Source organism: Ailuropoda melanoleuca, chromosome 14 (genome assembly GCF_002007445.2).
Source record: "Ailuropoda melanoleuca isolate Jingjing chromosome 14, ASM200744v2, whole genome shotgun sequence".
Taxonomy (NCBI): Eukaryota; Metazoa; Chordata; class Mammalia; order Carnivora; family Ursidae; genus Ailuropoda; species Ailuropoda melanoleuca.
In genome coordinates, this window is record NC_048231.1 from 1,428,402 (window position 1) to 1,452,746 (window position 24,345).

The following is a 24,345-nucleotide window of genomic DNA, read 5'->3' on the forward strand; positions in this document are numbered from 1 at the left end:
CCGACGTGGAGTGAGGCACAGCCTGGGACAGCCCGGGCCCGGCGCGCCGCGGCCACTCGAGGCCCCCGCCGTCGCCACGCCCGCGCCTCGTCGCCCCGGCCCCGCCCCTCCGAGAGCAGAAACTTGTGGGGCCTGTGTCCGAGGTCTCCTTACGGTGGTCTTTACTACCATGCCGCTGTATGAAGGCCTAGGGAGCGGCGGGGAGAAAACGGCAGTTGTGATAGACCTGGGAGAGGCTTTTACCAAGTGAGTGGCGACGGCCCTGAGTGCGGTCGTCTTGAGGGGAGGGCGGGTGGTCGAGGCCCGGCCCGGGCCCTCTTCCCAGGCTCGCGGGGCAGGTTGCCACATCTCCCCTTTTTCCTCCAGCACCTCCGCAAATTATGGCCCTTGTTATTTCTTTTCAACGTGGGCGATACGAATCCCGAGGATCCGGTTCTGACTCCTGGAGAGGCCGCCGCCCCGGGTTGTCACCCCAAATCGAACGGACCCTTTGGTTTGATCCATGCAGGGGATGACAGCGATGGCTTAGACCTTTATCCTGGGTTTGTTTGTTTAGGAAGGTAGCAACCGAACTGTAACGTAAACATTTATTGAGTGGAGGTCTGTTGGTACTGGAAATTCAAATGTAAGACAGCGCTATTGCTCCCCAAGAGTAGGAAGCCCAATTAGACGGAACACATAAAACAAAGAGGTGAAGCCCTGTAGGTAAGACTCGAGATCCTTTGTTGCCCCCGGCCCCAAATTCTTAGATTAGGAAATTTGACATGGTTTAAAAGGCAATTTGTAAACACTAGAGTAGTGGTTTTCAATCTTTTGGATGGCATAGATCCCTCTGACGAGCGGAAGAAAGCCGCAGATACACAAACCTTAAAATACTTGCACACGGTTTCAAAGGTTGGTGGACAATCACAGTGGTCCTTGGGCATCGGGCTTGCGAGCCCTTGCACTGGGCTCAAGAGGAAAGTAACAGCCAGAATTGCCTCTCATATAGATATTTGAAATAGAAACATCTGAAAATCTTTATATATCTGAACATTGCCTAGTAAATAGTAGGTATTTAATATTTATTTATTGAATAAGTTGTGAAAACCGCCTATGTAAGTATTGGACCTCAGGTGCTCCAGAATTGGATTATACGTAGTTCTTGGTTCATGACATTCTCTTACTGTTTTATGCAAGATCCTCCTTTGTTTTCTTATTTTAAATGTTTATTTTAATAGCATAATAAATACCTTGATGCTGACATCCAAGATAATTACTCTAGCTATGAGGAAATTAGAAGCAGAAAGTTACTATACAGGAAGATGATTATTGACAAATCAAGAAGAGGGTGATAAGATGAATTTATGAAGTAAAAGAAAGGAATTGAAGTCAACCAGTGGGTTGCATCCTGGGGAATCTGAGGAGCATTGGTGCAGGTAAACATGGAGATGTGACTAGTAGAAGATGGAAAGCTATTTGGGAAAAGGAGAGCAGTACTGGAAACTAGGCAGGACAAGAAGAGATCATGTTAAGGCTAAACTTAACATGGTGATCATTTTTAGCAGCATTTTTAGAAAAGTTTTGTTTTACTAACATGAAACATACATGCAAATACCTAAATACTCAGGAGAATCATTTTTTTAAGGATAAAATATTATGTAGTTTTTAAAATAACTATGAAGACTATAATAATATGGGCAGAAGCTTATTGTATGAAGTTCATGACATATGAACGGTGTGATTATGTCAGATATGCGTAGTGTAAAAAAACGGACCGAAAGGAAGCACATAAATACGGAAATTGATATTTGATGGAATTATGAGTAACTCATGAATTACATATATGAAGTCGTATAATGTAGCCAAATAACCCAGGGTTATAGAGATGTGTTGCTTAAAATTCAGGTATAATTTAAAACAGGAATGCCTGGGTGGCTCAGTCGGGTAAGCGTCTGCCTTCGATTCAGGTCCTGATTCCATGGTGTTGAGATCGAGTCCCACATTGGGCTCCTTGCTCAACAGGGAGCCTGCTTCTCCCTCTGCCTGCCGCTCCTCCTCTTGTGCGCACTCTCTTTCTCTCTGATGACTAAATAAATAAAATCTTTTTTAAAAAACTGAAAAAAAGTACATGCTGAGCTGAAATAATATACTGGTTTATTTTGGTATCACTGATTGGAAACAATTTTTTTTTTTGCTTGTAATACACAATTATAAATACAGATGGCATTAATATTTCTTAGTTTCTCTGTCCCTTTGAATACATCAGAGATGTTTCCATGTGTTTTGGTGACCACTGCTTTGAAACAAATGCAGAAAAACTTGTTTCTGTGACAAAAAAATAGAAAGAATGTTATAATAAGTTGAATGTTTCAATTTTCTATTTTTTTGCAGGTGTGGATTTGCTGGAGAAACTGGTCCAAGATGCATAATTCCTAGTGTGATTAAAAAAGCTGGTCTGCCTAAGGTATTTACTTTTTTAACAATTTAGCACTAGTGCTGTACTATAAAATATTTTTTAATGTGACTTCAAGTAAGATTGATTAGAACAGTGAGAAATATGTAACTTATGACTGTATACCAAGAGAAATTTTTTAAATCTTTATTTCATTTTAAGTTTCCTGCCAAAGCTAATGTGACAGATCAGGAATTATAGAACAATAGGAAGAATAATTTTGCATGCATAGAATTCACATGTTAAAATCAAATACAGATGCTTCTGTAGTGTTTGCATATACTGTTTAGTGCTGATTTTTACCACATGTTTATGAGCATGTACTTTGTGCCTGGTACTGTGTCAGTTGAAGGTGGATATGTCATAAGCAAACTGGAAACAGTTCTTGCACCTTAGAGTATGTAGTCTAATGGGAAGGTAGACATTTTACAAGTAATTAAGTGGGGTGATCTTATAAAAGGGAAGTGTCATTGCTTTGGGAGTGACTTATGGGGACAGGACCCAGTCTGAAGGGTTTGAGGAAGGATTTAAATTTTTTAATCAGTGATTTTGATCAGTCCTGCCAAAATGGTAGTCCAGATGGAAGAAAAATGCAAATGAGCATAGCTCTCTACTGGTGGACACATACTTTTATCCCCACAAACCAAAAGGTTCTGTCATCTTAGGCCAGTTCTTAAAGATTCCTAATTTAAGTGATTAATTTATATTTAATGTTTGCATTTATTCTCAATAAAAATTACTTTTGATTTATTACCAGAAAATGCATTAGTACAGTAAATAAGCATATTTTAATTTGAGATTATTTTGTTATATATTAATAAATAATTTTAATTTTTTATAGCCTATCAAAGTTGTTCAATATAATATCAATACAGAGGAATTGTATTCCTACCTAAAGGAATTCATCCACATACTGTATTTCAGGTAAGATGCAGTTGTGTTTGTTCTTTTCCCCCAGCTTTTGTGAATAGATTTTCCTAATGCCAGTCGTAGTGATGTTTGGTTGTGTTACATCTGATGCAAAAAAAAGTCGACTTCCACTGCATTTTCACTTATTTTCAGCCTTTTCCAAAATGTATTTGAAGACTAAATAACTGGCAAGCATAAGGAAATGCTGAACAAATTAAATGTTCATTAATAAAGGGTGTTGGGTAATTAAATTATTATATATCCTTATAGTAGAACACTTTACAGCCATTAAAAAAGAGTTCTGTATCATGTAGTAATATAAAAGTTATCTTAGATATATTGATAATTGAAAAAAGCAAGTTGCAGAACATCAAATACTTCTGTTAAAATACATTCATACACACGGACAATAATGACAATATACAAACTGCTATAAGTGGTAGTTTCTGGGTAGTAGAAGTGCAAGGTATTTTTGTGCTTTCCAAGTTAGAAACTTCTGTTATATTTGGAGTTTAATGAGCATATATTACTGTATAACTTAAAGAAAAACTCTTTTTAATGGCTCAAGTGTGTATGCATACTAGGGTGTAGCTTTTGCTTCTTGAGATAAATGAATTAATAGATACAAAGATCCTGACACAGTACATGGCACATAATAGGAGTTCAGGAATGTTACTTTTCCTGGGTAATAAAATGAAGGTGTCTTTTTGTCATAAAACATCTTGAGCTAATGTAGTGTAATTTCTCTCTTCTTAACAAAGTTGCATTATGTGCCAAAATAAATATCAACTTTTATTTACTTTCATAAATAAAAACTGTCACTTTCCAGGCATCTGTTGGTGAATCCTAGAGACCGCCGAGTTGTGGTTATCGAGTCGGTGCTATGTCCTTCCCACTTCAGAGAGACACTCACTCGAGTTCTTTTCAAATATTTTGAGGTACCTGTTTTTTATGTTGTTGTTTTTTATAGGTACTGAAACTTAAACTAGAAAGTCCTCATTTGGGCGCCTGGGTGGCTCAGTTGGTTAAGTGTCTGCCTTTGGCTCAGGTCATGATCCCGGGCTCCTGGGATCGAGTCCTGAGTCGGACTCCCCGCTCAGCGGAGGGTCTGCTTCTCCCTCTGCCTCTGCCCCTCTCCCCTGCTTGTTCTCTCTTGCTCTCGCTCTCCATCTGTCAACTAAATAAATAAAATATTTTTTAAAAATAAAAGGTCCTCATTTAATTTCCTTCATTATATATATTACACAGTGCATTTGAGAAACCAGATGAGAGTAAACTCAAGACATTTTAAATTAACCATTCATTTTCTTTTTTTTGTATGATTATTTCATGTATAATCAGCATTTCATCCAATACTTAGATAACTGGAGATTTCTTATTAATATTTCTGTTATTTATTTATTTTTAACATAGGTTTTTATGTTTGAGAACTTTTTTAGAATTAAAAGGTATATTCTTTGCTATGGAGTTTATGATGTGTTTTTTTCCCAGGTCTTTCTAGTTTCCATTGTTTAGTTATACTGACTGTTCTAAATTCTTCAGTTCCTTCATTTTAGGCTTTAATTTTTTAATTTATTTTTATTTTTTTTAAGATTTTATTTATTTATTTGAAAGAGAGAGTGTGAGCGAGCATGAGCAGGGGGAGGGGCAGAGGGACAAAGAGACTCCCCACAGAGCTGGGAGCCCAGTGCAGGGCTTGATCCCGGGACCCTGAGATCATAACCTGAGCCGAAGTCAGACATTTAACCGACTGAACCACCCAGGTGCCCCCTCCATGCCTTTTACAATGTCTTTACTTAGAACTATCCCCTGCCCTGCCCTCTGACACAACCTTTAGGTAAGGGAAATATGGCCATTATATTTTGGCATTTGATTATGAGGACTTTCATATTTTGAGTGAATATTTATCTGATATTTGAGGTATCAGCAGATCTGGCAAATTCTTGCTGGAAAATGTCACACAGAGTTTAGGATTTTTATAGCTCTTCAATTTAATTTTAACTACATTATGTTTTAAAAATAGAGTTCATATTAGAAACTTTGCAAATTAGGGGCGCCTGGGTGGCACAGCAGTTAAGCGTCTACCTTCGGCTTAGGGCGTGATCACGGCATTATGGGATCGAGCCCCACATCAGGTTCCTCTGCTATGAGCCTGCTTTTTCCTCTCCCACTCCCCCTACTTGTGTTCCCTCTCTCACTGGGTGTCTCTATCTCTGTCAAATAAATAAATAAAATCTTTAAAAAAAAAAAAGAAAGAAAGAAAGAAAGAAAGAAAGAAACTTTGCAAATTAAGACAATTAAGAATCTCTTAATTTTCATTTTGATGGCAAAGACATCTCTTTATTTTTTTTAAATTTAGCATCTTCCTTTGAATTTATGTTTCTGTACCTCTTTTTTTATCCCTTTCATTTTTCCCTCCAAAAGAGAGAGAACAGGGGCGCCTGGGTGGCTCAGGTTAAATATCTCCAGCTCAGGTCATGATCCTAGGGTCCTGGGATCGAGCCCAGCATCAGGCTCTCTGCTTGGCAAGGAGTCTGCTTCTCTGTCTCCCTCTGCCTGCCGCTCTGCCTGTTTGTGCGTTCCCTCTCCCTCTGTCTTTCAAATAAATAAATAAAATCTTTTAAAAAAAAGAGACCAAAATTAATAAAAATGTTTCATAATTGTCGTTTTGGAATAAAACAACTTTGAGATTTTAAAGAGTGTCTTTATTTATTATGATATATTTCCATGATAGTATAAATTCAGATAAATCAACAAACTAGTTCTTAGCACCATAAAATGGTTGAAAAGATATCATAAATGTTACTGTGAATTTTTTCGAGTATATTTGAAATATAAGGGAAACACCTTCAACTACTAATACTCCTGGTTTTGTTGTTGTTATTGTTATTTTGGCTTTGTTGTTTTCTAGGTTCCATCTGTCCTGCTTGCTCCAAGTCATTTAATGGCTCTTCTGACGCTTGGGATAAACTCTGCCATGGTCCTGGATTGCGGATATAGGGAGAGCCTGGCGTTACCTGTATCTTTTTTTTGTCAAGCAACTAATTTTTCAGTTTTTACTCTAATATAATTAGGCTTATTATAAGTGGTTTTCATGGAATGAAACTATTTGTATAAATAGTTATAGTGTATAAATATGAATTCCCATGTGGAAAAAATTCACAGAATTATGAGACTTAAATTTTGTAGAATTACCATTATGACTTGATCCTAGTACATACTCCAGGGGTCAGACCTTATGAATATTATGTCCAGCTTTTAAGAGGAACATTAGCTAATTAGGATCCGTCATAGTAGTTGACTAGTCAAGTTCTAAGAAAAGATCATACAAAGAGAAATTGGAGAAACTGAAATGAGAAAGTTAAATCAAGAAAAATTAAAACATGAAATCTGCCTTCAAATAGCTGAAGGGCTTCCTGTGGAAAAGTGAGTACATTTTTTTCTTTTTGTCTCTTTTCCAGAGGCTGTCGTGGAGGCAGTAAGGCATAGGGTTTATGATTTTTGTTTTGGAATCAAATACACACCTAAGTGGTAAATCTTGGCTATGCTTCTTACTAGTTGTATGATGTTAGTCAAGTACTCTTTTTGGGCCTCAGTTCTCTCATCTGTGAAATGGAAATTGCAGTAATTCCACCTCATGGAGGGGGTAGTGTGTGACTTGAGTGAGACAATGTATGTAAAGTATTTAGCATATGACCTGGCATGTAATAACTTCCTCAGCAGTGCTTTAGTTTCTGTATCATTCACCACTGGGAAGAACTTCCTAGTAATTCAAGCTTTCCCAAAATGGAATTCGTGACTATACACTGGTGCGTTCCTTGTCATTAGAAGCATGTAAGAGTTTAGTTAAAGGCTCTTAGAAATGTTAACAGTGGACATTGCTCCATTGAAAAGGACATTGAAGTACATAAATGCATGACTCTTGGGCAGTTTTGAGATCTTCATATGTATTTATTAGAAGAAATACTTGGGGGAGTGAAGAATCGTTAGCTCCTAAAGAACTAAATTAGGTAATAATTTTTTAAATATAAAGTATTTTGTGTTTAAATCTCCTATCAGCCAGGGCGCCTGGGTGGTGCAGTCAGCTGAGCATCCAGCTCTTGGTTTCGGCTCAGGTTGTGATCTCAGGGTTGTGAGATTGAGCCCCACCTTGAGCTCTCTGCTCAGAGTCCACTTAAGACTCTCTCTCCCTCTGCCCCTCCCCACTTCAAATAAATAAATAAATAAATCTTAAAAAAAAAAAATCTAACAATCCTGCAACATAAGTATTATTTTCCTTGTTATATAAATGAGAAGATTGAAAGTTGGGATAGATGTTGACCCAAGGTCATTTAAGCATATAGCCAAGATATAAATAAACCCATGTTTATTTTCAAAGCCAATGTTCTTGCCAATATATTCTTTTCTTTTTTTTTATAAATATTGTACTTAAAGACATCAACAAGAACAATATGGAAAATAAGGTAGCAAATCCATAGTATAATATTGTCCACTATCCTCTCACCTCTGTCTAATAGGAATACAATATGAGACATATATGTAATTTAAAATTTTTCTAAGAGCTACATTTTTAAAAGTGCAAGTGAAAGGTGAAGTTACTATATTTTATTTAACCCAGTATATCCAAAATATTTTTATCTCAACATAGAAACTCTATAAAGATTACAATAAGATATTTTATAGGGTTTTTTGTATGTGTGTATTAAGTCATCTTTTTTTTTTTTTTAAAGATTTTATTTATTTATTTGACAGAGATAGAGACAGCTAGCGAGAGAGGGAACACAAGCAGGGGTAGTGGGAGAGGAAGAAGCAGGCTTATAGCGGAGGAACCTGATGTGGGGCTCGATCCCATAACGCCGGGATCATGCCCTGAGGCGAAGGCAGACGCTTAACCGCTGTGCCACCCAGGTGCCCCTGTATTAAGTCTTCTAAATTTGGTATCAAATTTGTTCTTACGCACATCTCAAATTCAGACTGGTCACGTTTTAAGTGCTCAGTAGCCACATGTAGCCAGTAGCTACTTTATTAGACACCCTAGTTCTAACTAACGAATTCTGTGTGCATTTGTTTGTGTGTGTTTAACCTTTTTCTTTAAAGAAGAATATGAAAAGAGACTCTGATTTTTCTGTAACTCTTTTAAAAATATGAAGAATTTGTTATCAAAGCTGACTTAATATTGCAGAAGGTGAGGAAAGTATGAAGGAAGCCACAATTTATCTCCTAAAATAGTTACATCCTTGACTACCCTATAGATATATGAAGGAATCCCAGTACTAAACTGTTGGGGAGCACTCCCCCTAGGAGGAAAAGCTCTTCACAAGTAAGTGTCTTCGGATGTAGCACATTTACTCCACCTGTGCCATAAAACATGTTAATTTTTTGACAGCGATCAATAGACGGTAATATGGACATTTAATGTATTCAGTCCATTCTCTATTAGTCTTGAATGTATTAGTCTTTTAAGGATAAAACCACTTTTGTGTAAAGCATTTTAACCTCTTATGTAGTAAAAGTATTAAATCAGTAAAGGATATCAAGTGCAATATTTTAACGCCAGTAACTTTTTTTTCTTTCTTTTTTTTTTTTTTTAATTTCAGGGAGTTGGAAACTCAACTATTAGAGCAATGTACTGTTGACACAGGTGCTGCTAAAGAACAGAGCCTTCCCTCTGTGATGGGTAAAACTATTTTAAACTATTTAAGAGTGGTTTATATTCCCTTGTCATTCTTCAACGCATTTGTTTTTTACCCCATTGTATAGTTACTCTCTTTTCCCTCACATCACTGATGTCATTGCTCCAATTTTAAGGTCATTATTGACCTCTTAACTACCAAATCCAGTAACTTAATTTTGGTCATCCTTTCTAGAACTTTTGGCATTGCAGATTATCATATACTTTTGATATTATCTCTTCCCTTTGCTTCAGGACTCTCTTCCTTTTATGATATTCTTTTATATGATGTTCCTTGGTTTCCTCTGCTCTTGTTTTTTCTGCTGCATCTGTTTTTAATTTTTTCTTCCCACTGGCTTTTTAAAAGTGATCTCATTTATTTTTATAACTTCAGCTATGTCAACATGCAGTTGATTCTCAAATGTATCATTGGGCCTGACCCTTCTAATCTTAATATTCATATTTCCACCTGATTATTAAGTGTAAACTAGGCATGTTTAGGTACCTCACACTTAAGACCTTCAAAAAGTGAATACATAATCTCTTCCTCCAAATTCATTTCAACAAACCATTCTCAGGTAACGATGATAACTTCTGTATCTCCCATTTTAGAAAACTGGAGTTAAAAATCCTTTCAGTTCTCCCCCAGAATTCTCTTTTAAATTTCATCTCTTTTTCTCTATCATCTATACTACTGAACATGTGAAAACAAAGACATTGTAAACTAGACCTTCATTATTTCTTGCTTGGATTATTATAGGAGACTCTGGACCAATTCAGTCTATTTCATACTGTTGCCAGAAATAACTTAAACAATACAAGTCTGATTACACCACTATTTGGCTTAAGGAATTTTGCTGGCTCCACAGCTTAAAATCCAAATTATTTGTTTGATATACATGTTTCTTCCCAATCTGACTGTTTTTCTCTCCTCTCTGTTAAGTCCTAAGGAGTATTTATTATAGCACATATGACACATCCTCATTTACCTGTTCACTCACCTGTTTCCCTTCCTAGACTTTTGAGGATCCCAGTCTTACTTGATTTTCAGTCAGTAGCACTTGGTTTACTACCTTGGCACTGACTAAATGTTGGAAAGAGAAAGGCGGGTTTTTAGGACATTTATCCTTGCATATATTGTTGTCCTATTTTTCTTTTGGTAGTTAAGATAGTACCACTCTCTAGCCTATAGATTAGATTATAATTTCTCTTTTCCAGATAAACTTTGTTACTCTTCTAGTACGTCATGAAGACAATTAATTTATAAAAAGTATCCAATTAATGGGTTTGTATAGCATCCCAAGATATTTTTAATAAAGGTCTTCTTTAAAACTGATTATAACATTTCCTTAAAATTCTGAACTATACATTCTTGGACACCCTTTTTTCAGTCAACCATCGTGGGCTCTGATTGCATCTTTCCCTCACATAATCCCCAAAATCTGAGTCTGTGATAGCATTGTAGTCCTACTAATTAAGGAGTTAAGTCATATCATTGTTGCTGAACGACATGCTTAGGGGCATCAGAAATGCAAATACATTTAAAATATCTCTTGTCAAGGTCTTTAGCAAGGATTACATGCATATTTTATGTATACTTGGGAATCCTTAAATAAACTTTGAATTAACTTTTTTCATTTAGTATTTGGAACCTAGTTCAAGAAGAATAAATATACTAAAATAACTTATAAAGGTTAACCTAAGTACATTGAATTGAAAAGTGTACAGTTTAAAAATAAATTATATATAAAAATATTACGCTCCTTATTCTCCTAAATTAACTGAAATTTAGATATGATTTTTCAGAGCCAGAGACGGTCTTCATTTCTGTCCCTTATTTGAGAGGTTTAAATAGTTGTTATTATTTAGTAAGATTAAGGAACCACTTCCCAAAGCAGCATCTACCCCCAGCTAAAATAAACCCTTTATTTTCAAGCCTGCTTTACATGTTTCCTGAAGAAAACTGTTCTTCATATTACCAAATTTCTTTGTTACATGTTGGAATTTGTCTGAATATTCCTAAAGAGTATATAGCAGTTGCAAAATGCTATAGTCTTTAGCCCTTATTCTTAAATTATAGGTTTCTGTAATCTAGTTACATTTCTCTCATCCCTTTATAGCCAAATTAAAAATTTTTTGGAAATCTCTATCCTTTTGTGAGGCAAATTTCAACACATAAGGATAGAAGTCTTCAAACTTTTGATCACACACTAGCCATATCAGTAAAAAACCTCGGGGCATATACCTTCAATATGTATGTATGTTTATTTATAAATTATATGTGTACTATTATTACTATATTTTGAAGCAGGTATTTGGAAAGGATGAGATAATGATAATGATAAAAAAATAATTCTAAAGGTATACTTACAAATGCTGAAAGTTTTCTGCTACTTGCCTTGAAAAAGCGATGTGATTAAATATTATTTATTATTTTTTTAAAGGTTATGGCTTAACATTTTAAAGGTGTGACTTTTAATTTATATTAGTGGCTGTCATAACTTAAAGATATAGTTAACAAGATATGTAAGTTGAGATGGAAGAAGGACATGAGTACCCTTATGAAATCATGATTCCATTTTCAGCTATAAAGTTCTGTCTTCCTTGATGTAAATAACTTGTGCTTATAAATCAGAATATTTTTATGTATTTAATAATGAGTTAAAAAGAGTTTAGAAGGTTTTAAAATTAGGTTAGAAAATGTTTCTTAGTCTGACTTGAATAACTAGATTTTTAGCAACAGAATCACATAGAAATGGTAATATATCCAAATGTCCACCTTCTAAAGGCTCCCTATATTGTATAGATTTCTCTGAATAGGTACATTCTCCTTTTTTTTTTTCCTCCAAATTTTTATTTAAATTCTAGTTAATTAACATATAGTATAATATTGGTTTCAAAAGTAGAATTTACTGATTCATCAGTAGGATTTAGTCATTCATCACTTATATACAACACCCAGGGCTCATCACAAGTGCCGTTCTTAATACCCATCACCCATATTACCCCTCCCCCTGCCCTGCTCCCCTCCATCAACCCTGTTTGTTCTCTGTCTTTAAGCATCTCTTATGGTTTGCTTCCTCTTTCTTTTTTTCTTTTTTCTTTTTCCTTCCCATATGTTCATCTATTTTGTTTCCTTAACTTCACATATGAGTGAAATCATATGGTTTTTGTCTTTCTCTGACTTATTTCACTTCACAAAATAACACTGTAGCTCCATCCACATCATTGCAAATGGCAAGATTTCATTCTTTTTGATGGCTGAGTAATATTCCACTGTGTGCCTATGTGTATGGAGTGACTTTGATGAAGTTTCTTCCCTAGAAAGAAAGTTAATTTTTCTGTTTGGTTTTTAAAAAGTTATAGTACTTACATTTTTAAAAGTTTACTGAGGGGCGCCTGGGTGGCACAGCGGTTGGGCATCTGCCTTCAGCTCAGGGCGTGATCCCAGAGTTATGGGATCGAGCCCCACATCAGGCTCCTCCGCTATGGGCCTGCTTCTTCCTCTCCCACTCCCCCTGCTTGTGTTCCCTCTCTAGCTGGCTGTCTCTATCTCTGTTAAATAAATAAATAAAATCTTTAAAAAAAATAAATAAATAAATAAAATAAATAAATAAATAAAAGTTTACTGAAATAGAAATTGGTAATGTGAGTGCAATTTAACAGCCTGTTTCTGCTTATTATTAAACTTCTGTAGTTCCAAATAAAATTTCTGTTTCAGGTTCAATTCCAGAAGGTATCTTAGAGGACATTAAAGGTAAACTAAATTCCCATTTTTGTCCCTTTTACTTTAACTATTAGTTTAGAGGGCATGTGTTTCTAAATATTTACAGAGGTACAAAATACATTAAATACATAATATAATATCCTAAAAATATTTAATATACAGGATAGGCTGTGGAATAATGTAAATAAAATTTTGATTTTTCTCTAGATTTATGGAAGCTTTTGGCATTATTTATGATGTCTTACTGAAGAAGATTCTCAATTGTAGAGTATACAGGATTACTAGGGAATTAACAGTTTGCACAGTATGAATTAACAGATAAGTTGCTTAAGAAAGACACTGGTTTTATGTTGTATAGAGGTTTGTTTGTTTTTTTACTCTAGTTTCTAAATACATACTTGTAAGGTCATTTTACTAACTTTGGAAGTTCTAATTTGGGGCCAAAGTATATTGGATTCACTTTAATGAAATACATTATCTCTTCTCTATTAGAGTGCATTTTTATGATGTTTTAAATCGAGTTTTCTGGGATTTTTTGTTGTTGTTAAGATTTATTTATTTGAGAGAGAGAGAGAGAGCGTGCACGAGCACAAGCAGGGGGAGGGGCAGAGGGAGAGGAAGAAACAGACTCCCCGCTGACCAGGGAGCCCAAGGCAGGGCTCAATCCCAAGACCTGAGCTAAAGGCAGATGCTTAACTAACTGAGCCACTCAGGCGCCCCAGTTTTCTGGTATTCTGATTCACTGAAAGGAAAAACCTTAAAATCTAACTTAATATTTTTCAGTACTGAGAATGTCGATGTAAAATTAATAAAATACAATCAAATAATAATGGATTTTAGAATTAAATGAGACCTGGAGATAATCTGGTACAATTGGAGCCCTGAAATAGTGATTTGTTCAGAGTCTCACTTTAGGTAGGGTTAGAGCTAGGGCTGAAAAACGAATCTTGTTCTTCATTTTATTGTTTACTTATGTGGTATAATTACCTAAACTTTCTTCAGTTACTGTAAAACCTGAGTCATTTGTACATGCTTATTGCAGTAGCTTTTTCTGCCAAGTATGTAAGATCTTAAGGGCTAGGTATTTGTCTTAAATAACAATGATAGCTGTGAGAACTTGAATAAAATAAAAAATATATAAGTAGCTTGAGCACCTGGCTTACTATCTAGCATGTTAGCATATTGGAGATTTGAATCAGTGAATGAGAAGAATTTTATATAAAATGTTAACTAACATGTTTTACAAGTAATTAAGTCATTAGATTTCTTGCATTCAACATCAGTTTTGTTTCTACTTAAAAATGTTTTATTCCTGGGGCGCCTGGGTGGCTCAGTCGTTAAGCGTCGCTCAGGTCATGATCCCAGGGAATCGAGTCCCACATTGGGAGCCCGCTTCTCCTCCCCCCAGCTCATGCTCTCTCGTGCTCTTTCTCTCTCTGTCAAATAAATAAAATCTAAAAAAAAAAAGAACCTTTGAAAGAATAAATGTTCGAAGTACAAAAAAAAAAAGTGATCTAGTAGAAGGAAAATGGTAGTGTTTGGCTATGCCAAGAGGGAGAAAATAGTCATGTTGAAAAGCACTAAACTAAGGAGTATTACTGCAGCTAAGAGCCAAATTTAGCTTTGTGTTCTGACCAACCAAGTTTTTTAAAAAGAATCAGATAGATACATAAGATTAGATACAAAGACAGAGATCAATCTGGTTCAAAGAATCATGTTACAATTTCATGATGCTAAAATTTACTTTTATTATGGTATTCTTTATACAGGGAATATAAAAATAATAGTTTCCTCAAAGGTGTTTTTTTTATGTGATTTTGTGAAAGATGAACATCTAATATGTCTTGTGATTCCTCAGCGAATGAAAAGGTTTTTTATTTGTGAATAAATTGTCATAACCAAAGTAAAGGCAGGGATAGTTTATAAAATCCGAAAGAATGGATAACTAGCATGTACACTTGAATAGAATTGCTTTAACTGGACATAGATTGATTCAATCACAAACCATAACAAAGTCTCCTTTTCTTTTTCCTAAGTGCGCACTTGTTTTGTAAGTGATCTGAAACGTGGATTAAAAATCCAAGCAGCAAAATTTAATATTGATGGGAATACCGAGGTAAGTTAAAAATAAATATGTATTCTTTTTCCAGAGGTTATAAGCTATATATTTATGCTTATGATATTTATATTTCAGCGTCCCTCACCACCCCCAAATGTTGACTACCCATTAGATGGAGAGAAGATTTTACATGTTCTTGGATCAATCAGGTAGACCTTAATTGTTATGAGCAAAATAGTGTACTTAAATGAATTTGTGGCCTTTAAAAATATATAAGCCTTTAATATTGCTATTTAACAATTACGTGTTTTTCAGCAGGCCTCCTCATTCGTGATTAATTATATTATTCAACTTTTTAATTTTAAAAAATTTAATTCAGAATTAAGTAGTAGAACTATGGTAGAGAATAAAATACAATGCTTTATTATTTATTTTTTTAAAGATTTTATTTATTTAGAGAGCGTACCTGCATGTGCTGGGAGGAGGGAAGGAGGGAAAGAGGGAAAGAATCTCAGGCAGACTCCATGCTGAGCGCAGAGCCTGATGCAGGGCTGATCTCACTTAAGTCATGACTTGAGCCAAAATCTAAGAGTCGGACGCTCAACTGACTGAGCCACCCAGGTGCCCCTAATTTTAAAACAGGGTTCAGCAAACCTTTTTTGTAAAGAGCCAAGTGGTAAATAGCTTAGGCTTTGTGAGCCATGTGATCTGTGTTTCAGCTACTTACCTCTACAGTTGGAGTGCAAAATCAGCCATAGACAGTATGTAAATGAATGAGCATGGCTATGTTCCAATAAAACTTTATTTACAAAAATAGATGGGTTGGATTTGGCTTGCAGGCCACAGTTTGCTGGCTCCTGCTTTAAAATGTTTTCATATTAGAAAGAATGCATTCTTCCAAATATGCTAAATCTTTTTTTTTTTTTTTAAGATTTTATTTATTTGAGAGAGTGAGCAAGAGAGAGAGACAGAAGGTGCAGAGGGAGGGGTAAGGGAGCCACAGTGGGTCTTGATCCCAGGACCCTGAGATCATAACCTGAGCCAAAGGCAGACACTTAACAGACTGAGCCACCCAAGTGCCCCCAATATGTTAAATCTTAAGGACCAGTTAGTAATTCACTTTTTCATTATTCATTATATTATTCTATCCAATGATGCAGTATAAGTTGTTAGGACTTACATAATTATATTGGTAACAATAGCACTTATGTTTATACACAAGCTTTATAATATTTGTATTTATGGAAGTTTCATTTGTAAAATATTAGATCAGAAGATGCACAGAAAAGAGTATATAAATATTGAATAGCCTTTTGGACTCTGAGATTACAAATAAAGAGATTGAGATATTAAAAGGATGAACATAAATACACAGATGTTAAAGATGGTAGGGTAGGAGAACCAAAAAAAAGTGAGAATACTTTTTCACAGTAACTTTAATCATTTTACCTCTTTTTTAAGTTATATTCATTAAATTACTATTTTAAATTTTCTCCAAGTTGTTGAGTGGAGCCCAAAATAAGAGGAGAAAATAGATGTTGAAGGAAATTAGTATGGAGCCTTTTGATTACATGATAGTAGGAAAATAGATTGGGAATAAAAAAGGCACCATGTCTCATGTTTCAAACCCAATTAATTTATGATTGCTTGCTAACATGTTTTTCCTAGTGAAAATCTAGTTCCATTGAGACCTAATAGACATAGTTCAGACCAGTAGTTTGTTGGTAAACCAGAAGGGTCATTTAAAGTAAAAGATCAGGGGCGCCTGGGTGGCACAGCGGTTAAGCGTCTGCCTTCGGCTCAGGGCGTGATCCCGGCATTATGGGATCGAGCCCCACATCAGGCTCCTCTGCTGTGAGCCTGCTTCTTCCTCTCCCACTCCCTCTGCTTGTGTTCCCTCTCCCACTGGCTGTCTCTATCTCTGTCAAATAAATTTAAAAAATCTTTAAAAAAAAATAAAGTAAAAGATCATTTTAAAAAACCATATACTAAACATTTCATATTAAAAGATATGAATATGTAGTTATTTGCCAAACTTTTTTCTAGGACCTTTTTTTTGAGGGTAAGTCTGCTTCTAGAGTTTGGAGTTAAGTGGAATTAAGTGTAAACCGGTAAATTCATGGTTTATTATTTCCAAGTGTGGCTTTTTTTTTTCTTTTAAGTGCAGTGAGAACTTACTTACTTGTGAATCAGTCTTGATACAGAACTCTTATTGACATTTTCTTCTAGACTTTTACAGTTGTACTACCCATATTAAAAAGATGTTAGGGGCACCTGAGTGGCTCAGTTGGTTGAGCATCTGACTCTTGGTTTTGGCTCAGGTCATGATCTCGGGGTCCTGGGATCGAGCCCTCCATCAGGCTCCGTGCTCACTGTGGCATTTGCTTGAAATTCTCTCTCCCTATCCTTCTACCCCTCCCTGCATGCTCTCTCTCTCTCTCTCTAATGAATAAATAAAATCCTTTAAAAACAGATTATAAAGATTACTGTCTTTTCAAAGCACTAAGCATAGTTCACATAGAAAAGCAACTTATTTTCTACCCCAGTATCTGTTGGTTAGGTAATAATTGTAAAATTATGTAATTTCAACATCAAATCTATTGACAAAAGATTTGGAAAAAGAAAACTGATGCTCTGTAAGCATTCCTCTGAACTGGTAGAAGTGGAAGTATGCAGGCATAGCAGCAAGTGGCCGACTGAGTGTTGAGCATACTGCAGGCCTCAGTGTACTTTACTGATGAAATGGAGAGTTAGCAAGTAGGTTAAGTCTCATAAAGAGAATTGTATGTTTTGAAAAAGATTCAAGAAAGCTTCAAAATTCTACGTATAGTATGATCTAAATTTTATTTTTAAGAAATAGTGTTTATATATGCATATAGTTTTGTATTGCATCACTTAGGATTCAGTTTGGTCACCAGTTACACAAACCTGACAGTAGTGGCTTCACCAAGATAGAAGTTTGTCTCTCTTGGGGCACCTGGGTGGCTCAGTCAGTTTAGTATCTGCCTTCGGCTCAGGTCATGATCCCTCAGGTCAAGCCCCGCATCGGGCTCCCCACTCAGCAGGGCGTCCACTTAACCTTCTCCCTCTTCCCCTCCCCCTGTTCGTGCTTTCTCTCTCAAATAATAAATAATTTAAAAAAAAAGAAGTTTGTCTCTCTTTTAAAAGAAGTTCACAGGTAGATAGTCCAGGGATGGTATGACAACTCCCGTTGGGATGTAAACATCCTTCCATCTCTCATCCTTTGGGGGGTAGCCCTGTCCTTAGGGACCAGGTGGTTGCTGGAGTTACAAGTACTATATCTGTGTTTAAGCGAGGAGCCCTAGGAAGGGAAAGAAAAAGGTGCTTCCTCTCCTTTTTTTTAAATTAATTAATTTATTTTGAGAGAGAGAGAGATTGAGTCCATGTAGGGGGGAGGGGCAGAAGGAGAGGGAGAGAGAGTCTCGAGCAGGCTCTGTGCTGAGTGCAGAGCCCCACTTGGGGCTTGATCCGAGGACTCTGAGGTCACAACCTGAGCTGAAACCAAGATTTGGCCACTTAACCAGCTGTGCTACCCAGGTGCCCCTGCCTCCTCTCCTTTTTAAGGAGACATTCTATAGAGGTCCCACATGCCACTTCTGCCTCCATCTCGTTGTCTGTTACTTAGCTACATGTCTAGCTACAAGGGAGGCAGGTAAATACAGTGTTTCAACTGGGGAGGGGCATTGTATCCAGTTTAAAAATGGAGTTCTATCTTTTGGTTTTTTTCCAAATAATTACAGATTCACAGGAAATTGCAAACGTAGGGAGGCTCCATGTACTCTTCACCCAGTTTCTCCCAGTGGTTGCATCTTACTTAACTGTAGTACAGTAGTAAAACCGGTAAATTGGCATCAGTGTAATGTGTATGTATAGTTCTGTGTAATTTTATCACACATAGATTTTTGTAATCTCCACCACAATCAAGATATAGAACTATTCCATCACCACAGAGATCCTCCTGTGCTACCCCAAAATAGGGTTCTTTTAATTTGAGAATGAACAGGAAAATGGAAAAGGGATATTTTATTAGGCACCTAACCATCTTTGCCATATGTTATTTTTAAAAACAAAGAAATGCTTGGGGAGAGGATTGTTTTTTAAATCTTTAGTATCACTGTGGATCTGCTTCTTGAATCTTTTATAAAATTTCACTACTTTTCTGTTATTAGGCTTAAGGAAGTATAAGTGGACAAAATGTTAACCTGTGCATAATAATAGTTGTAGCTAATACTTAGGGAGCGCCTCCTTTGTACCAGGCAGTGTTCTATTGACTCCCTGAATCTTCACCTTCAACACCTGTGAGGCAGGTGCTATTATTCTCCTCGTTCACAAATGCAGACACCTTGTGTTGTAATAATTATTCTATGTTAACATAGTACTGTTACTTAAAAAAATAGAGCTAATGGTATATTTTGTATCATACTGTATGATGCCAACAAAGCATCTCTCTGTTTTTAATCTCATTAGAGATTCGGTTGTGGAGATTCTTTTTGAACAAGATAATGAAGAGAAATCAGTTGCCACTTTAATATTGGATTCCCTTATACAGGTATTTTGATTTCATAAAAAGTTTCAATTTATGACTACAGCCCTTTAGAGAAGAAAAAAATCTTTAAGGATTTATTTATTTAAGAGAGAGCGTGCGCGCGCATGGGGAAGGGCAGAGGGAAAGGGAGAGAGTCTTAAGCAGCCTCCACTCTGACTGGGGAGCCTGATGCCAGGCCCATTCTCACAACTGTGATATCACAACCTGAGTTAAAACCAAGAGTTGGATGCTTAACTGATGTGCCATCTAGGTGCCCTGAGAAAAAAAAATTTTTCAGTAATTTCCACACCCTACGTGGGGGCAAAGTCACAACCCCGTAATCAAGAGTCGCATGCTCTACTGATTGAGCCAGTCAGGCAACCTGAGAAAATTTTTAAATGTTATTTTCTGTATTTATATTTTATTTTTTTTAAAGATTTTATTTATTTGGCACAGAGAGAAAGAGAGAGAGAAAGAAAGTGCAAGCACGGGGAGCGGCAGGCAGAGGGAGAGGGAGAAGCAGGCTCCCTGCTGAATAGGGAGCCCAATATAGGGCTTGATCCCAGGACCCTGGGGTCATGACTTGAGCCGAAGGCAGACACTTAACCAGCGGAGCCACCCAGGCGCCCCTGTATTTGTATTTTAGCCACTGGTTACAATTTTTAGCTTTTATGTTAATTTTACAATAATAGAGTTCTACTTTGGCACTGAGAGGGTACCTACACCATTTTAGATTCAGGGATAATAAGTGCTATCATGTATTATTTCTGTAGCAACAATATCTGATTTTTATTTTGTACCTGGTACAGCTTGTAGTTTCTTTAAATGCGGGTTTGCGTAGTATTGAATTTTAAATTCTGCAGGGTGTATGATAATATATCTCTTTTGTTTAATGACTGTGGAATCACAGAACTCCATGTGAAATGCCATCGCTTTGGAAGATATTGTCTACCTCTGGCAGCTGTACTCAGACTTTTATGAGTAACAGAGCATCAATGAAAGAGTTTAACATTCTAATTTTTAGAACTGATGTAGAAACATAACTTTTCTAAGAATGTTATCTTCCCATTTGACAACCTGCTCTGGACATAATAATGTGAGGTTATCACCTTAGAGAAATTAAGTTGCTACATACTTTCCTTACTAAAAAAGAGATACAGTTATTTTATTTCTTCTCGGTTTCTTTGCTCTACTGAGTCATTCTACCCTGAAAATGAGAATACTCACATATAACTACCATACACCCTGTGGAATTTTTAATTCTATACTGTTAGATTTTAAAATCTTTAAAGTTCTATATGAAGTATATGGCAGTATTATCATGATTATATTTGCTACATGAAAAACTCCCTTGTTTAAAGAAACCTTGCTGTACCTTTTTTTGGTAATAGTAATGATCACCTATTTAATTAGTAATATATAATCTGTATATTTTCTTGAGTCCAATCAAGCATTATTTATACAGTTAAGAATAAATTCTTTTTTTTCTTTCTCTTTAATAACAGTGCCCAATAGACACCAGAAAGCAACTAGCAGAGAATTTGGTAGTCATAGGTGGCACATCTATGTTGCCAGGATTTCTCCACAGATTGCTTGCAGAAATAAGGTATTTGGTAGAAAAACCAAAATATAAAAAAACACTTGGCACCAAGACATTCCGAATTCATACTCCACCTGCAAAGGCTAATTGTGTGGCCTGGTTGGGAGGTAAGAATTTAGTTTTTAAAATATAATGATTATATAATAATTGGTTCCTGAATGGTATTATTGGTGGATATATTAGAATAGATGATTCAGTCTTAAAAATTGCTCATTTAACAAACTAATAGAACTATTAAATAATTTTCTTTGAACACTGACTTTTCCTTAAATTATTGTCAGAATTATATACCTATTTATCTTGGCATTTGCTCTTTAATTTTTTAAGTAAAATTCATCCAATTAAAGTCATTTCTCATAATAGTGATTGATAGCTGTGCATTTATTCCATTGATACTACCATTGCTCATAACATTTGTTTTAATTCCTCCTAAAGCGAATTTGTGAGCCATATGTGAGGATCGATCTCTTTATTTTATAGTTATACTTTATTTTGTGACTGAGTTCATTGAATGATAGTTCATAGGAAATGATAGTTTCATTGAAATAAGGAAATAGCCTATATACATAAAGAGACTTACATATAGAGAGAGAGACTATATACATAGAGAGAGAGAAACTACTTTGAAGGGAAAAACAGTCATGGATGTGTATATTTATATATGTTCTGATACGTGTTTTATAATGCGTTTGCAGCTAAGAGGTACTTTGATCATTAGAAAAAGTATTGAGATTTTAAGTGAATATTATATTTCTTGTAGAATTTGGTCAAAATGTAATTTTGATCAAGGACAAATGGATTCAGTTACCAAATTATTTTTTAAAGACTTGCCTTGTGGGTCTTTATAAAGTCTTCAGCATAGACTTGGGTGGCATTATAATGATGCTTATTGGGTTTTACAGTGCTGTTTTATTTATTGACATACAATCTTAGAGTTGTGGCAAAGAAAACTAAAGATACTATTTACTGTATTTACACAGAATTGAAAATAGTTTCCACCCCTCTCTACCTCACCTGTTTTTAGACACAGTAATGCTTGTTAGCATTTTCACTATAATCTGCTATCGGACATTTAAGTTACTTTCAACGTAGGAGTTGTGGTTTACCCTGTTATTCAAAATATAGGATATAAAAGAACTGCAATTACTTTGAAGAATGTGAATATGCATTGCTGAATTTCATGTGTTCTCTTGTCGTATAATGAAGTGGTTGCATATGTACAGAAAATTTTCTGGTAAAAGTTTTCATCTTAACTATAAAAATATTTTTTACCACACAGGAGCTATTTTTGGGGCACTGCAGGACATACTTGGGAGCCGTTCAGTCTCAAAGGAGTATTATAATCAGACTGGCCGTATACCTGATTGGTGTTCTCTTAATAACCCACCTTTGGAAATGATGTTTGATGTCGGCAAAGCTCAGCCACCGCTGATGAAGAGAGCATTTTCCACTGAGAAATAAAAATTTGATTGAAATTCAACTTTGCTTTGTATCAATTATCTAATCAATTACAAGCAAATTGTACAAAGTATATAGGATGCTCTTAGAGATGACTTTATGGAAGTGAAAGCATTTCTGTAGTTACTCTTGCATTAATATTTCATTCTTTTGACTGTTGTTTCTCTTGTGTAGTAGTAAAATAGTAGCTGATGCTTATGGAATTTGTTGTATTTATATCAATAAAATATAGTAAAGAAGTTTAATTTTGGAAGTTTGTTACATCGTTTAGTTTCCAAAAAGTATTAATAACATTGCCCCTCCACAGTTCACATAATCTTCCCTGAGCTTTGGAAATTCCATCAGTTTCATTATTTTCAGCAGTTATTTCATTTAAAGAATAAATAATGTTACCATTACCAGGTATTTCAAATATTAACATGGGTCTCTTTCATCAAATCCTTTTGTTCTGGTATTTATGTGTCCATGTTAGAATGCTACTTTTCCGGGAATATATTTGACTCTTTGGACTGAGAATGTTTAGTAGCATAGTTAAACATGTGTTAAGCAAAGTATGGAAATGTTCACTTTTTAACTTTACAGTTTCTTTATGAACAATTCTACATTTCTAAGAAGAAAGATATTTCATTTTTATGTGAAGAAATTCCATTTTATGTATTTTTATGAAACTGCTTTATAAACATGTATTCATAATGTTTTTAATCTCTTTTGTGCTTTTTATCTTCTCAGGATAGGGATTCTTGGAAATATGTACGCAGTCACTGTTTCATTTTATTTTTGTTTGTTCTTCATTTGTTTTTAACAAACTACCTCTTACTGAAATTTTGCTGGTTTTATTCTTTCCAGGTGCCTGTGAAAATATGTACACCTGTTCCTGAAGAATGTACTCATATTCTTGAAGACAGAGTAGGAATTGATACATTTTTTGGACTGTATAATCCATGTCCATTCTTACTCATAGTTTAAGCATTTTGGTTGTCCTTTTCTGGGTCCTTCCTAGTTTTGCCATATACTTTATGTGTGAAGATACTAGCACCAACTAACACTTGAAAGACCTGGTTCCTGGCATTAAGAATAGGAAAGAATTTAAGAAAAAAAAAAAGGAAAGAGCTTGTGTGTGTGTGTGTGTGTGTGTGTGTAAAAATACTTCTAACTGTATTTGTCACCATATATTACTACTTCAGTAGCACAAGACTAAGATTCATTCAGTATTTACTGACTGTCTGCTGTGTGTAAGTGTAGTTTCAGACACTGTAAATGCTACAACAGTAAGACATGGACATTTACCCTTAGGAGGTTTTTGGATTAATAGAAGTGGCTAGTACACAGCTGATGATACAGAATGTGGTGGCAGCCATAAGGATATCAATTTGCTTGTTATTGATGTAGTTCTTTTTTTTCATGTAAATAATATTTTTTATTTAAATTCAATTAGCCAACATACAGTACCTCATTAGTTTCAGATGTAGAGTTCAGTAATTCATGAGTTGTGTGTAACTCCTAGCGCTGAGCACATCACGTGCCTACCTTAATGCCTATCACCCAGTTACCCCATCCCCCCACCTACCTCCTGATGTAGTTAATTCTGACAGGGAGTTGCATAGAGTTGTATAGAGAAGGTTTTTACCCTTGTTCCTGAAAGGATGAGTAGAATTTTAGTAATTGGAGTTATTTCAGTCTATATGAACTGAATTCTCTATACAGAATCTTAAAACGTTTGGCATTGGGATGAAGCATTGCAAATTATAATTTAGGATTAGGTCACGAAGAACTTGAAAACTATATTAAAAGCAGTGAATAAAACTATGAAAGGTCACTTTTGCCATCCAGTTTCCTAACATACTCTTTCTGAAAAGTGAGGTTCTTTTATCTTTTGGACCTGCCACTCTTCCACAACTCCCTTTCCCCCAAAGTAGTCATCTTGCCCATAAACACATATTT

General features: G+C 35.5%; 1 protein-coding gene across 2 annotated transcripts; it reads left to right on the top strand.

Moving 5' to 3' along the window:
- Nucleotides 1-81: 81 nt before the first annotated feature.
- ACTR10 (actin related protein 10) lies at nt 82-22,649 on the top strand. Of its 2 annotated transcripts, XM_002913012.4 has the most exons (13): nt 82-246; nt 2,374-2,446; nt 3,276-3,358; nt 4,173-4,281; nt 6,255-6,362; nt 8,596-8,663; nt 8,941-9,020; nt 12,736-12,771; nt 14,778-14,857; nt 14,936-15,009; nt 19,289-19,370; nt 20,852-21,053; nt 22,226-22,649. In XM_002913012.4, exons 1-13 carry the CDS (start codon nt 170-172, stop codon nt 22,405-22,407), a joined length of 1,254 nt encoding a protein of 417 aa, XP_002913058.2. In that variant the 5' UTR covers nt 82-169; the 3' UTR covers nt 22,408-22,649. The 2 variants fall into 2 exon arrangements, with proteins under 2 accessions (XP_002913058.2, XP_034497932.1); XM_034642041.1 differs by lacking the exon at nt 12,736-12,771.
- The last annotated feature ends 1,696 nt before the right edge of the window (nt 22,650-24,345 follow it).